The 16,496-nt window shown below is 36.7% G+C and overlaps 1 protein-coding gene across 3 annotated transcripts in view; it reads left to right on the top strand.

Moving 5' to 3' along the window:
* Positions 1-16,496, top strand: part of CACNA1D (calcium voltage-gated channel subunit alpha1 D) — a 230,413-nt gene that overhangs the window by 190,081 nt on the left and 23,836 nt on the right. For all 3 annotated transcript variants that reach the window (XM_032211813.1, XM_032211814.1, XM_032211815.1), the window contains one exon: positions 5,627-5,757. In XM_032211813.1, the coding sequence (XP_032067704.1) occupies positions 5,627-5,757 (131 nt within the window). The remainder of the gene's footprint in view (positions 1-5,626; positions 5,758-16,496) is intronic.

Genomic DNA, 16,496 nt, shown 5'->3' on the forward strand with positions numbered 1-16,496 from the left:
TCTAAAATTTTTGAGCCATTCTTTCATTTATTTTCCTTCAGCACAAAATGATCATGTAAGCTAAATTGCTTCCAAAATTTAAGAAAATATTTAATCAAGAGTAAGTAATTTTATTAAGAAACACAGAGTAAACAATCCGCTAATGTTAGTATATTAGCTAGAACTATGTAACTAGGAAAGTTATAATTGATTTAAATTATAAATTATAATTATATAATTATGCATCTAAGTTAAATGCAAATATGCTTATTAACTATATATAGAGGGTTATATTCTTGTTGATAGATATAGTGATAAAGTGTTGACTTTGGGTGATGTTCTGATTTGCTGTTTTCATTTTAAAAGTGCAGGATCTCTTGTAGAGTTAGAAAACATCTGAGGCTGTTGTCAGACATCCAAGAGACTCAGCTATTGGGGTTCATCTTCTAAAATGTTTATGTTTCACTGCACTTCTTTACAGTGGTGGATTAAGGCTCACTGGTGCCCTAAGCACTGACAAATCTCGGTGCCCCCCTTCTTTGTACATACTGTACAAATCTTCATTGGCTTTTTTTTCTTTCTCAACTTTGTGGTGCCCCCTTTGGGCCTGGTGCCCTAAGTATGTGCTTAGTCTGCTTAATGGTTAATACACCACTGCTTCTTTAGTAGTATTACACCCTTCAAGCTCACTCTGGTTTAGGTTTTTAAAAATGACTTACTGCTGAAGGTACTAAATTCTGTCCTCCCTCCAAAGATGACCTCCTTAGTATTTCAGGAGACACAGAGAGAGAGACAAAGAGAAAAAGCATGTTTAGCTGTCCTACTTTTCAGCCAGCCCAGAAGAAGCCCCTGGCAACTGACAACTCAGATTCAGGGTGGGATGGGACAATGCCAAGCAATGCCAACTGTCCAGAGAACAGATACTGCACATTTAAAATGACATTTCTGTGTTCCCTTCTGCTTTTTTCTAGCCGCACAGCTGATTTCTTGCATGGCCTAGATGAGTTTGCTTTTGTTGTAACAATGTGCTTGAGCTTTTTCTGCAGCCTCTATTCCTTTCAACTATCAGTCTTTTCAGAATATTCTGAAGCAATTCTGTTTTAGGGTGGTGGCATGGAATCAGTGTTGCCTCTGGCCAGCTTTATTCCCCTCTTTTTATTGAAATATGGAGACATGCTTCAGAATAGCAAGCCATGGCTGTCTAAACTGAGCATGAAGAGCCTTTTACTGAGTATGTGATTCAGACCTAACACACAATGCAGGCCTTCTTTAAAGTAGAGTTGGAGAGTTCAGCACAATTGCCTCACCGTGTACAAAATGATATCAATGTATTTGTGACAAAATGAGTGACCGAACCTGCCTAAAGCAAAGGCACAAAAGTTGTCATTAAAATGCAGGAAACAGAAGACTGCCAAATTTTGGTGCAACACTAAATTCACCAGCACAGAGAAATCTTAACAGAGTATAGGCAAGGAAAGGACGTCATAATAATATGGGAATATGAAATAAAAACAAACCTATAAGAAAGGAAGCCTGCAGATTCTCACGAGTCTGAAATAAGTTCAAGATTATATAGCTTCAGTTTAAGCAACATCATAATTTGAAGAAAACTTTGTGAATTGTACTGGTTTATATTTCAGATCAGACCAATGGCTTAGAATGAAAATAGATGTATTGGATAAACCAAAGTTTTTAATCTATGTTAAGTTAGGTCACATTATTTCATTAGTTTCAATATGCATTACCACTCTCAGACAAGACCTAAACAGACTAAATGTTACAGTCATTTCACCATCTCTCAATAATAAGCAGGGTTATGGAATAAGAACTACTAAGATAAGAAGGTATTAGATATTTTTAGATACTATTAGCATTAAATCCACTAATTTTCTTAATTTATTAATACCTCGAAAGAAACTAAAAGTGATTTGCATATCATGTGACAAGTTACATTGCAAAAAATGTAGTTCAAAATGAACGATAATAGGAAGAAAACCCCACTACAAGTCATTTGCCTGTTTTATTCAAAGGTTTCTTTTAGTGCCCCTATTCTTAACTCTTTTCCAAGCACAGACACCTATCTAGTATTCTCTTTTTTCTTCCATACTTGTTTTGTTGAAATTCATTCCCCTCTAATATTTTTTCGTGTAGATATCAGCTTTGTTTCTACACCCACTTCTTCCTAGCTGTTCCGCTTCACGTATCTAGCAATGTATACGGTGCCCAAATTAAGATATTAAGAAAGGGTCCATGTTTGGTATGTGAAACGTGCTCTATGTCTCTCCCCTTTGCATATTCTGCTGTTCTATTACAAGCAAGAAATTGCAAGCAAAGGCAGGTGAATGTGGGAATACGGATGTGTGAATATCCACTTTCAAACATGCTTATACATCAGAAAAAAACATTTGTATATTCTAATAGGTCAGCTTAAGGCATGTTTGTCTATTATAGTGTACAAAGTATTTTGTCCCATTTACTTTATTTCTTAGTCCTCTGAAATCCATTTTAAATAGCCTTCCCATATTAAAATTAATAGTTTGAGAACTTTTTGGAAAGAAGCTTTGTCATAAGCTCATAATTATCTTAATAAATATTTTTATTTGTATCTCGCCTTTATTATTTTTACAAGTAACTCAAAGCAGCAAACATAACCAACATGTCTTCTTTCTATTTTCCCCACGAGCAACCCTGTCAGGTGGGTTGGGCTGAGATAGAATGACTGGCCCAAATTCACTTTCATAGCTCAGGTGGGACTTAAATTCACTGTCTCCCACTTTCTAACTGGTATCAGATTTGGGTTAATGTCAGGGTTCCAAGTAACTTGAAGCTAGGGTTTCCTCAAAGTTCCATTTTATTGGAGATGTAATATTGGCACACCGAATCTGAAAGCTTCCAGGTTTTCCTCACTCAAGTGAAAGTTCAAGTCCCTGCCCAGCACCCACATGTCCATCACATGATCCAATCAGGATCCAATCCAACTGGAAATGCCTCCCAGTCACAGCACTCCAGGTACAAGGCAAAATATCCTTGACTCTCTGAGAAAGAAATGTTATTTAGACTATCTATCTCCCATACGCCATATAATCCCCCCTCCAATTTTTCTCACAGTAGAAAATGTGGCAGGCCTCAAGGCCCAAAAGATGTAAAAGATAGCTTCCAGGCCTGACACCTGGTATCTTAACCATTACCAATATCAGATCTGTGTGCAGATTTCATTTCTTTTATTACTTTTATGGCATCCAAGTTTTAGCACCATCTTTTATTCAGAGGTAGTCTTTAAGGTGTGTACTTCGTTAGTTGGTGTCTCCTTCAACATATTAGATTAATATAGGCATTACCGAGCAGGACAGAACATACAGGCAGTTGGCCTAATCAAAAAATCAAATTCTTATCATTCCATGAGTTCCTTTTTGTGTAGGCTCAAAATGCATGTCAGTATTGCATGATTTTCTACTGAACTAAATTCTGAAGGATTCTGTTTATACGGACAGGGGAACATTCAGTGCAACTATTCCGTGGGCATTTTATGGTTCAACTGAGAAGTTAATTCAGTGTAGCCTCAATGAGATTCATTTTAAGAAAATAGTTTCCAAGGTAGATTACACATTAGATGCTCTCATCCTTTTCAAATAAAGTTAAATAAGTGTGATGATTTAAAAAATAAAATTACCTGACTTTAAATTGTTAGGACTTCTAACCTTCCTTTGTCACAAATGGAGATTGATGAGGACCTTTTCAAAAGACATTTTGTCACATGATAAGATCAGGCTCAGTAATGCTATTTAAGAGATAGCCTGGAACAGACTGGACTCCCAACCAAGTGACTTTAAATCTTAAATTTTGTCCTTCTAACTCTTCTAATGGAGCACAATATAAAATACATTACCAAATATGGGCCTGCTCTATAGGTAGTACTGTTAATCTAACCAGAATAATAACATTATTTCGGGAAGGCACTTAAGACCATCTTGCAATGATGTAAAAAGTAACATGGATGAATCTTTTTTTTTTAAAAAAAAATCTCTTTTCTGAAAACAGAATCAGATATGGTAGCAAAACAATTTATTTGATTCAGTGGTAGATTGCAGACAGTATACACCAGTACGGGTGTACCGGAGCCAGCCTGGAGCACCAGATACTGTTCTGGTACGGTGCTCTGGAGCGCCCACCCACCCTCCTGAGCTCCTTACCGGAGTTTAAAGTCTTCTGCGCTTCTTCACAGGGCCAGGCGCATGGCACGTACAGCTCCTGCGTGATGCTCCAGGGAGCAGCTGGAGCGTCACGGAGCGTCACAGAAGCGCTTGAATGCATGCACGCACTACTCGCATGTGCATGTGCACTGAACGCATCCATGAGGATGCCGCCTCCTCATGGACACGTTCAGTGCTCATGCACATGCGAGTAGTGCACGCATGCATTCAAGCGCCTCCGTGATGCTCCGTGACGTTCCAGCTGCTCCCCGGAGCATCGTGCAGGAGCTGTACGTGCCATGTGCCTGGCCCTGTGCAGAAGCGCAGAAGCCTTTAAACTCCGGTAAGGAGCTTGGGCGGGCGGGTACCGGTTGGAACGGGATTTGCAACCCACCTCTGATTTGATTATAACACTAGTAAAGAAACTCCTCACAGTTTTCAGAAAAAACTGCCCCTTTTGTACCTTCAAATTACCACCAAAGTGTGGAAGGCCATCCAAAGGAGATCTGGAATCTGTCAGTGAGTAGAATAATAGTAGAGCAATGAGAATCTCACTGTGTGCCAAGCTTAGAAGTTAACTTGTTCTTGAAACGATCACTCATGAGTAATATCTTTTAATAGTCATAATACTATTCAACATATCCAGTTATTGGAAACTAACATCTGCCAAATTCTTTCGTATTCCGTAATAAAATCTTCTTAAAGACCCCATGAAGCAAAGCTTCCAGTGTAAGGACATACATTTAAAATAGTAGCATTTGCTCCAAAGCCTGATTTCTGATACCTGTCACTTTATTTTATATGAATTATAATTAGCTGAGTATTGTCACTCAGAGAAAACCTACATAGCAACTCAATAGCTTAGAAAGTTAGGTGAATAACAATAACGACATTTTGAATTTGTTATAAAAATAAGCTCTTTTTATCAATAATGTCAAAGCTACATGCAGCCCCCATAAAATTTTGATAGTGAAATTACAATTTTTTTTGACATGGAGGGAAAATTGTCAGTTTAGTTGCTTAATTAAAGTTAGATTTTACTGTCTCCAACATGCAGCTCTTGCCTAAAAAGTTGCACATCCCTTCTTTAAAAGGACTAAGTCCAAATAAACCTGAGAATTTCCCAGGATTCTCTTATATCTTAAACAATTTGGTTCAAATGGATGAAAGTATTTCGGGTCGATGTAACTATCAGCCTCTTAAAAGAACTGCTTCCGCTTTGAATTCTAATAAAATAATTTATTTTCCTTTCATAAGACATAGTTCACTTATCTGCTTCTAACTGCTTAGCCTAGTTTGCCTGTTAAACATTGCTTTATGCTAGATTCAGGTTGCCTTGTTATAAGCCAGAACCCTAATGTACAGAGCACATTTTTTTCCTCACTTGGATAGAGTATATATTGGCTTTTAATGAAATGCACTGAGGTGGGAGATATCTCTCTGGTCTGTTCATTTAGATGATGAGGTAACCGTGGGGAAGTTCTATGCCACCTTTCTGATACAGGACTACTTTAGGAAATTCAAGAAACGGAAAGAACAAGGACTGGTGGGAAAATACCCTGCAAAGAACACCACCATTGCATTACAGGTGACTTTGTTTTTCCTACACTTTAACTAACCATCTTGCAAGTTTATTAATAACCACAGGTAAAATAGCTGTAGATGCAATCAGCAATTCTACAAGGACTGTTCTTTGTAATGATGCCTGGGGCCCTTCAACATTAAGAGGAGTAATCTTATTTTTGCTGTGGGTTGAAAGGTAAGTGAAGAATATTTTAGAGAATCCGCAGCAGATAGGATGAAGGTAGGTGTTACGTTTTTAAGATGCCAATCTCCACAACATCATGTATGAGAGCCGGGTTCCACGTGAATTTAAGTGGTGTGTAAGTAACCTTTCTATATGAACTGTCTTCTGCATACGTGAAGATCTCAGAAGAACCATTGACAATAGGAATAAAGAAGCTTGAAAATGTCCCTTGAGGGAAAAGAGACACCTCCAAATATTGTGAATGTACATGGATTTACCACACTTCTTATTTTCATGTGCACTCATTCCTAAACAGCAACATAATAGCTACACTATAAGATGTTGGGAGAAAGTATCCCATTAATTAAATCAACATGGACATAATGCTGCATGTTCTAGGGACAGATGAGTATGGTTGTATAGAAGCATTAATAAATCTGAGCAAGGGCTTTTCTGTTTACATATATCTTTCCACCAATATGTGAAGCTTATGGGCATGATCATCCAGTGGAAAAAGCTGGCCTGCACTTATCCCATTCCCATTTGCTGAAAGATAAGGACATAAAGAGAGCTCTTTATGAAACATTGTTTGACAAAGGATGTAAAGCTTTGATTCAGGGTCTGCTAGAAGTAGAGATGGCCCTACCCTTGGGCAAAATGAGGACACCTCCTCGGGAAGCAAATCCTGAGAGGCAACAGTGAAATATCAGATTGTGTTAGGAAGCTTTCCCGGCAGTTCATAAGGTAGCCTGCTATCCTTAACGAAGAAGATGGCAGATAATAGTTCATTGTCAGGAATGAAGTATGATATTACCAGCCAATCCAGCAGCCAAAGATGGAAGGATGAAGCAAAACTGTTTGTAAGAATATAGATAACATATATGAGTGCCATTGGTATGTGAACTGCAGGCTATATGTAACTCTTCAGTTTTGTGGTCTCAAAAGCAAATGCAGAATTGGTGTGAGGGAAAACTTTTTATGGTTGAAGTTTTTTAAGAAATTGGACAAGCAAAAAAACTCACCTTCCTCCTCCTTCAAATTACACACTCTCAAGATCTCTCTATATAGTCACGAAAAGTTGCTTCTGGGTTCATGTTCCTTTAATATCCCACACTGGCAAAATCCAGAACTGAAACACTACCAAATGCCAGTGTGCCTCACACAACATACACCATGTTCCCATTGATCAGCAAATAGAACTAATTTCATAATAAATCTCATTACTTTGGAAGATCTCACTTCTGCCATCCTAATAGTTCTGCCCAGCTGGCCTCTAACTCTGAACAAATAGAGACACCCCCCCCCTACCAACATAGTTCATCACAAAAAGGTTGCAGTGAGTCAGGGGAAGTTCTTCTCACTCACAATCCCCCAAAAGGATGGACGTGGCACAGTGGCACAGTGGTTAAAGTACAGCACTGCAGGCTACTTCAGATGACTGCTAGCTGCAGTTCGGGAGTTCACATGTCACCGACTCAAGGTTGACTCAGCCTTCCATCCTTCTGAGGTGGGTAAAATGAGGTCCCAGATTGTTGGGGGCAATAGGCTGACTCTGTAAACTGGTTAGAGGGGGCTGTAAAAGCACTATGAAGTGGTATATAAGTCTAAGTGCTATTGCTAAAGTTTAAAATTAAAAATGTAAAAAACTGAAATCCATATGTATGACATAAAGCCACATTTGCACCATTCAGTGCAGCTTCATTATCTAAAAGGTAATGGTCATTACCTTGGCTACTGATCAAATATTTAAGAATAATCCTGAAGAGAGAAAGAAGTAAGGCTGTTCAAACTGTCTGAGTTTTCTTCGTGATACACAGCCGTGGATGTAATATTGATATTTATAAACATTGATATTTTTAAAAATCATCATTTTTTGCATTCTCCTGTGGCACCAATAACTTCTCCCAGATCACTATTATATATGAAATCATTCAGATGGCTTAGTGAAAACACAAAGAAGCCTAGCAAGAATCTAATAAGAATAGGAAGACAAATATAGCAAGGAATATTTCAGGTTCTAAAAATTCCAGTGTCTACAAAACAGTGGTGGGTTGCAGGCGGTATGCCCCGGTATGAGAGTATCAGAGCCTGCCCAGAGCACTGGATACCGTTCTGGTACGGTGCTCCGGAGGGCCCACCTGCCAGCCCCAGGTCCTTACCTGTCTTTTAAGGCTTCCACACTTCTGCGCACACGAATGGCACATACAGTGCCTGTGTGACGCTCTGTTGAGCAGCTGGAGCGTCGTGGAGGCAGTAAGACGCATGGACGCCGCTGGGCCTGTTCCAACCGTATCGGAACCTACCACTACTACAAAAGCACAGAATATGGAGAAGAAACAGGAAGAATGAGAAATCTAAGGCTGGAAAGAAAATATCATTTATAGTTATCGGTGAAACTTGGTTGTTATCTATGATAACAATGAAAAGAAATAGCCCAGACAAAATGAGAGAAGTAATATTATACATAAAAGAAGTACATATGTTTAAGATATGAGAATTTGAGGCAAAGTCTGTTAGGAGGTGTACAAGATAACAAAAAGTGTACTAAATGACAAAAGGTGAGCTGAGCTATGTTGCCATTTGATGGATAGAAGTTGGCTTAACAATTATGCTTAACCAAGACTTTGTGCTGCTCATTGTATGTATAAATGACTAAGATGAAATTTTTTTAAAAAATGATTATAAACTGCAGGTTTATATATAGCAAATACCTTTAGGCAATGTCCACATTTAAGGTGGACCTTAAGAAACAGAAACAATAGGGCCTGGAGAGGAGAGGTGAGATAATCAGTAAATAACCTTTAGTTAACTATAATAATAACAATGAAATGTTAATGGACAATATTTAATGATACATACAGGTGTGTTATTGGGGGGGGAATGCTTAGATATCTTACTTAACCAAATTAATTTTAGAATATGTCACAAAGGTGTAATGGTATTGGAGATCTATTGAAATTGCAAATGAACGCCAGGTGGTTGTGTCTTCTAATATAAATGATTCTAGATAAAAACATGTTTAAACAATGGTAACCAAATGAGAATTATGGTACAGGGATAGTAAAATACATAACTTTTCTTTCTTGACTTAAAATGTACAACATGATTTGAATGAAGTATATGTAAGGATTGTGGAAGAAACGCACGGAATATATTTGTAATCAATCGATACACTCTCAACAAGATGTAACGAAAGATGATTTTTTTCTTTTTCTTTTTGTTTAACTAAAACAATAAAAAAAATTCTCAAAAAAAAAAAGAAACAGAAACAATAGGCAGAAACCAACAAGATTAATGTGTACAACAATACAAAAGTAGAAAGAATCAAAAGCATGCTTATAGGATTTGGGAGGATTGGGGAACCAGACTGGGTAGCAGTGCATGGAAAATGAATTTAAATTTGTTGGTGGACCACAAGTTGAACATGAGCTACAAAAACAGATGCAGTTCTTAGGTGGATCAAGGGAAGTCATTCTTTCACTGTATTCTCTGATGATCAGTTCTTATGTAGAACATGTATCTAGTTCTTGATATCTCATTTTTGAAAACACATTGCTAAATTGGAACAGAACAACCAAGATAAGGAATCTGTAAGAAAAAAACATGAGGAAAAGTTGGAGGCACTGATGATCTGCGGAAGAGAAGAATGTGGAAAAACAATATACTTGTATTCAAGTATCTGAAGGACTGTCTGCAGAGAATGTAGCAGAATTGTTTTGTTTTTCAGAAGATGGGAAAAGAAATGTATTTCAATTACAAAAAATTAGATGTTGCAATAGACATCAAGAAAAATGTCCTAATGATAAGAGGAGTGGAATAGTTAAACAGACTGCTTCAATGAGTGGCAAATACTCCTTTGCTAGTGGTGCTAAGATGCTGAATGATCAACTTTCAAGGTACTATTGTATGGATTACAGCATTGGCTAGGGCATAAGACTAAGCAACTGTTAGGGTCCTTTCCAGCCCTTAAATCTAATGCAGCAGAATACAGAGGTTACAGCAGAGGTGGGTTGCTCCCAGTTTGGCCCGGATTGGATGAACTGGTAGTGGTGGCGGGAATCTCCAGCCACCTACCCGGGTCGCGCGAGCGCACCCGAACTGGTAGTAAAAAAATTGGCAACCTACCTCTGGTTGCATGGATGAATTAGGCACTCCAAAACTACCTTCTGAGCTATCTGCAACTTTTGAGTGGTCTTTAAGGCAGCCAATGTAGTGCATATTGCAACAGTCCAAATGAGAAATGGCCAAAGCATGAATGAATGAACCTTCCAGTCTACCCATGGACACAATTGTGTGGAAGATTAAGTTGTGCAAATGTCCTCCTATGCTATGGCTTTCACCTGCTCATTGAGCAGGCAACTAGAGTTTAGAGAAATGCCAATTTGCATACCAACTTTGCCTGGGCAAGGACTACCCATTTCAGAGCCAAAGATGGTTAGTCCCTAATTCTGGGAGATCCCCTAACCCACAGCTATTCAGGCCTGCAGACTTGGACCTGAACTCAATCCAGCCTCTTAAAGCATCTTTGTAGAAATACCTTGCTCATGCTAGACAAATTAGGAACCACCATCAAAACAACCAAGCAGAATCAGGAACAAAAAACCAGGACCTTACCAACTTGCACCAATTTGAAATAACTTGACTAAAGACCAATCAAAATCAAGACACCTGAATATAATGGCAGAAGCCCCCTCCCTCCATCAGTCCTTGCTCAGTTGTTTGCGATCTACAAAACAGAGTATTTTGCCTCTAAAAATACCAACCACAGATCATCTCGTCTAGGTCACCATTATTAAATCCTGAAGCCCCACTCTGCCCAACAGATACTGTGAAAGATACTACACCCATATACTAATTTACTTTCCGATGCATGATCTTCAAATATTCTTAAGTACAGTAACGTTTTCTCTGAAAAGATAAAAAATATTGTGATTGGCCTATAGGGATTCATTTTGGGGGATATTCTACACACATGCATTGAATTAATTATATGCATATTTACAATTATAAATATTTCATTGTACAAAAAAAAGAGCAAAACCTCAGAGGACACTTTGGAAAAAGAGAACTTTTCTTGCCACTCAGTAGCATTAGCATCTCTTGGCATATTTAGATGGTTAGAACTACATTGTTGATTGAACCCTAATCCAACCTATTGTTGGTCTGGATTAGGGTTAGGGCATGTCCTTCAAAACTATGTTTCACACATGTGGCAATGTCTTCAAAGACCTCATTAAAGTAGCAACATCTTTTTTTAGGATTGTGGTTCTAAATATATGCAGGAATGGGAAAGCAATTACATGAACCTGGAAAAAGTTGAAACTACTTTTTAATCCAAAACTTGTTCTATATAAACATTCCTGAATATTGTGGGAAAGACCCTCCTGTTTATACTTTTCAGTATTGAATGTGATTTTTCTGCTGTAAAGACTTATATATGGATTATATAATTCACTGCTCTCCATGTAGAAAACTAGCTAACTTCCATTTCCCCCTTTTTTGGTAGTAATATTATTGAAGATCATATTATACAAATAAAGTTAATATACTATAGAGTAAAAATATGCTAAAAAGGAAAAAAGAAAAGAAGAAAAGTGCAGAGTAAAAAAGAAACAAAAAAAACTCCTTCCTGCAACCATCTCCTAAAGCTGGGGTTTCAAACTCGATTTCATTGAGGGCCACATCAGGGTTATGTTTGACATCTGGCTGTGGGTGGGTGTGGCTGGGGTGGGCATATTCAGCTGAACATCACTCGTTTTCTACTGTGACAGCCTGCTGCAGTCCTCTGCCAATGAAAACAGAGCTTGAAAGGGCCACACGCAAGCTCTATTTTCGCTGATAGAGGGCTGCAAGAGGCCATGACAGCTGAGAATGGAGCCTGGGAGGACTGCATTTGGCCTTCCCAAGCTCCGTTTTTGCTGGCAAAGGCAATGCGGGCCAGTCCTTTGCTTTTTCCAGGGTGGTCCTGCAGGCCAGATTTAAGCCGGATCTGAACTACGGGCCTTGAGTTTGACACCCCTGTCCTAAAGAACCCTCTATCTGACCCGATTCTCTACAGTAAAATCTTTAAAGTTTAATCACTCCTTCTTAAATCAGCAAAAGTCGATTCAGGTTTATCAGAAACAACAACATCCTATACAAATGACATCATCATCCACTCCTGATTTTTTAAAAAAAAAACCATTAAAATTTACCAGCTAACTTCCATTTCTGAGGTGGAAGGAAAGCTTTAACGCCAGACTGAAAAAAATTAGAAACCCTTGAGTGGATTCAGTTCAGCAGAAATCCCTTGAAGCCAAACATCTAGGGAGGATTCATGATGAAGCAGATGTCTCCAAAGACATGGAGACAGCCTTGTGATGAGATTGACCTGCATCTGGATAGCTGTTTCTCATGAGTAAACTGCAGGAATGGAGGTTTCTGCAGTCAGCTCATGAGCTCAGCAACTGTGTTGTCAAGAGATTTCTATTAAGCTCATACCCACATTGTAGCCTTATGGAAACAAATTCTGCTGAGTCTCATTTCACTTTTGGAAATTGGTTTTTAACTGCTTTTCAATTATTTAGAACATGTTGATTGACAAGCTATAATATGCACTGGGTGAATTTCTTTTAATCATTGAAATAAGTTTTAAAGGTAAGCTTAAGATTTTTTTTAAATGTCTTTTTGGAATAAATAACAAAAGGGTAATTAGAACATGATTTTGGTAATTTATAAATGGACTAAGAGTCCAGATGGATTCAAACAAGTTTTTGAAATTATAAGAATTTTTCCCAAGGGAAAATGCTGTTGTTTTGAATTTTTTTTAAAAAAAAAACATGATAAGATGGGAATTTTAATGTTGGACATTAGAGGGTGCTAGAAGAAACTAAAAATTACAATTAAAGGAGAAAAACATTTGCATATAACTTATTCACATAAAATAGAGCAAAATACCTTATCATAAGATGTGATGAAAGATATTTTTAAACAATGGATTCAGAAATTAATCTTAAAAGTGTCCATTATTATAAACGCACTATGTTCTGAAGAATAGGAACAATTTACTAAATAAATATCTGAAATACAACCGCTGTGAAAAGAAAAACATTCAGATCTAGAGACAGAAAGATCTAATCTAGTAGGAAGTAGATTTTCTCAAGAAAGCACTGTGAGAAATTGGGGAAATTCCCAGAAATACAGGAAACTGTTATTGAATGATTATGATTTATGTAATGCATTTCCTTCAATATGCTTATGATCTGTAACAGTATGTAGTGTGAAAAAATTTATTTTTGTATTTTTGAAAAAACTCATCTTACAATATCACTGCATTTCAACAGAAGCCAGGAAAAGAAATACAGAAGAAATTAATGTAAGAATAACATTGATAGGATCTTTGATATGTTATTCAAGATCCCCTCCAAACCACTGATTTATAAAAACCTGTAATCTAAAGAACACAGGAGGTGCATTAAATTGAAAACTATTAATCTGTGCCCAAATGAAAGTTGGAAGCAACATCTCAAGCCTTACTAAGTAACCCCACTTGACTTTTCAAAGTCAAGGATGTTGCTTGGAAGTATTGTTTAGGAAAGGGCAATGATAAATTGGAGATAAGAAATATCATTTGAGAGGAGGAGTCAACGTCGTGATGAGATGTATGTGTGGTCTCAATGCTCTGAGACCACAGCCAATACTTTTGCCACTGGGTGGTCCAAATGGACCTAAACCGTCCTGAAGAGACGGTAAACAGGAAGGATACATCTTGCTGATCTCAGGGATATTGCAAAATCCCTGAAAGAAGCGAGATAAGTTCTTCAAGCTGGCAACAAAAATCCAGCCCAGGCTGACAAAGTCGGGGTGGCTCCAAAACGGAAGGATATGGAAAGAGAAAGTGTTTCCAGCTGATGAGGAACTTTTACTGTTTTAAAAAGAGACTGCCTATAAAAACTTAAAATTAATCTAAATTGGAGAATAGAAGAATCAAGCAGCGGAATTAAATTTGGAATGATTTTGGACAGTGGTTATCTTACTTTTTAAATGCTATATTCATGGATGGAATATATGCAAGCCTTTTGAAATGGATGGAAGAAGTTTTCTTCTACTTTTTCTTTTATTGTTCTCTGTAACCTATGGACTAAAGTTTTCCCCTCTCATTGCTGTGGGTATTTTTCTAATTCATTTAAAGATTGGACTCTTTTCTAACTTGAAATACAAAAAAGATACAAAAGGAAACTAGATTTTCAACACTGTTACTGCTGCTCGGAAGCTGGGAGGATTTGTTGATTGGAGTTTTGTGTATTGAAAATGGAACACTTTTCTCTCTATGGGTTGTTTTGACTTAGCACTACAAGGTTTTATTGCTTGGCTACAGAGAGTGATAAGAAGGAAGCACACAGATGTCCCTTTGAAGTATATTTCTAATCAGAGAAAAGTGGAAATAATGTTTTTTGTGAATCTATGCTTTAATTTTATTAACCTTCTGAGCTAGAGCAACTGTGTTTGTTAGAATTGCACAATTTCAAAAGAAAATAGAAGTCTCAAATTTGCAAAAGATGCTTTCAGAAATACAGAAATTATCATATATATATGAAAGAATAGAGAAAAAACTGGAATACTTAGAGCACGTAACAATAAAATATGATGAAAAAATTGAGGATGTCTATCAAATGCAAAATGGGGTGATTGAAACTCAAAAAATTGAAGTGGAAAATGAATATAAAGAGATTAAATATTTATGGTAATTGGTTTGTTCCTAAAAATGGAAAGAATGGAATACTGAAAAAGGAATTAAATGGAGAGGAAATCTATTCCAGAGGGCAAGATACAGAAGATGAAAAAACTAAAGAATCTATGGATTTAAAGAGAGAAATTCTATTAGCAAAAGCATTGAAAACACTGCTGACAATCAAAGATAAGCTAAATAAGGAAACAGAAAGAGGGCATGAAGATTATATGAGAGATCTTACAAGCAAGGAGTTGCTAAGAGAAGTCTATACAAAGCTGATCAAGAAGATGATTAGAGGACTGGCACTACAAATGGCAGAAGATATGAGACTGTTTTGCTATTGAAAAGATACAGGTTGATAGATGGAAGAATATAATTTAAAACTAGTTAAACTTAGTGAAATTTATTGATAATAGATGTAGCTTAAATAAATAACTGATAATGTTACTAATGCATACAATGTGTAGTGTTATGATGAGTATAATTGGATATGAATATTGAATGACACCCATGTAAGGAAGATTAGCAATCTCTTTTACATAAAGGATAATAATAATAATAATAATAATAATAATAACAACAACAACAACAACAACAACAACAATAATAAATAATGAACTAAGTTAGATACAATTAAAGTTTTGATTATTAGGGGGAAAATGTTATGATACAGGATATAATCAAATAAAGGAAGTATAAGAATAACAACGTATATGTAGATATGGGTATATCATAAGGAAACTGGATGTAAACTTTAAACAGTGATTTGGAAAGGAGGATTAGAAAACTTTGTTATTAAATATTATGGATGTTTAGCCATAGGACATAAGGATTTAGTGTTAGTGGTAGATTTTAGAAATAGTAATTGAAAGGCCAGTATGTGGTTATGTGTTAAATTTTGGTATATTTTATGATGAAGGACGCTTAAACAATTATAGTCAAATGAAAATGGAGATATAATGATGGTGACATGTATAAATATTTGAGTTAAACTACTTAAGTTAATATGATTTATGTTTGTTGACTGTGGAAGAGATGCACGAAAGTCTTTTTGTAACCAACTGATACACTTTCTATAGCATGTAAAGAAGGATGATGTATTTGTTTTAAATTAAAAATTAAAAAACTTTTTAAAAAAGAAATATCATTTGAAAGAGAGACAATAGGTCTCTCACCAGTATGTTTTCCTAATTGGGAGTTATGTGTCTTCCATGAAGCTGTTTTGTGACAATACCCAAAATTTTGCATCAAAATTAATTTCCTGTAACTAAGTAGTTTGATTTAATCTTTTGCTTTAATTTAATGATAAATTTGTTTGTTTTCGTAACTTGGTAGCTACTGACCATGTTGTTCCTGTCAATCCCAATCAATTAGGCCATTTCCTGGGTAAAAGGAAATTGTGGTCCAATGTTTGAGTTGGGAAGAATATTTTCAATAAACATTCATAATAGACTTTCAAAAATAGTGTTTAGTAGTGGATACGTGAATGGCCAGTGCTTATGACACGTGTCCATTAATAGACTGTGCCATAGAAAGTACACACAAATCAATACACCTGGCTGATTGCAGAGTAAAGTAAAAGATAACGACATTGCAATTTGTAAAATACCAAGTAGAATTCTCTTTTGCTATTTTTGTGCAGTACTTATAACCCTCAATTAGCTACCATAAGAGTAGTAACATATAATGATGACATTCCAAAAAGGTTTTCAATGGTTATCAAATGCAAATGGGGGTTGTACGTCATTGTGCTTTTACTTCATTGGCCTGCAATGTTCATACTGGGCTCACATCAAGCTCAGCTGAACAGGATTTAATAATAGAACGCAGACCTCTTTGTGTACGGAATGTGAAGGGAACACAGCTTCTA

This window comes from Thamnophis elegans, chromosome 2 (genome assembly GCF_009769535.1).
Source record: "Thamnophis elegans isolate rThaEle1 chromosome 2, rThaEle1.pri, whole genome shotgun sequence".
Lineage (NCBI taxonomy): Eukaryota > Metazoa > Chordata > Lepidosauria > Squamata > Colubridae > Thamnophis > Thamnophis elegans.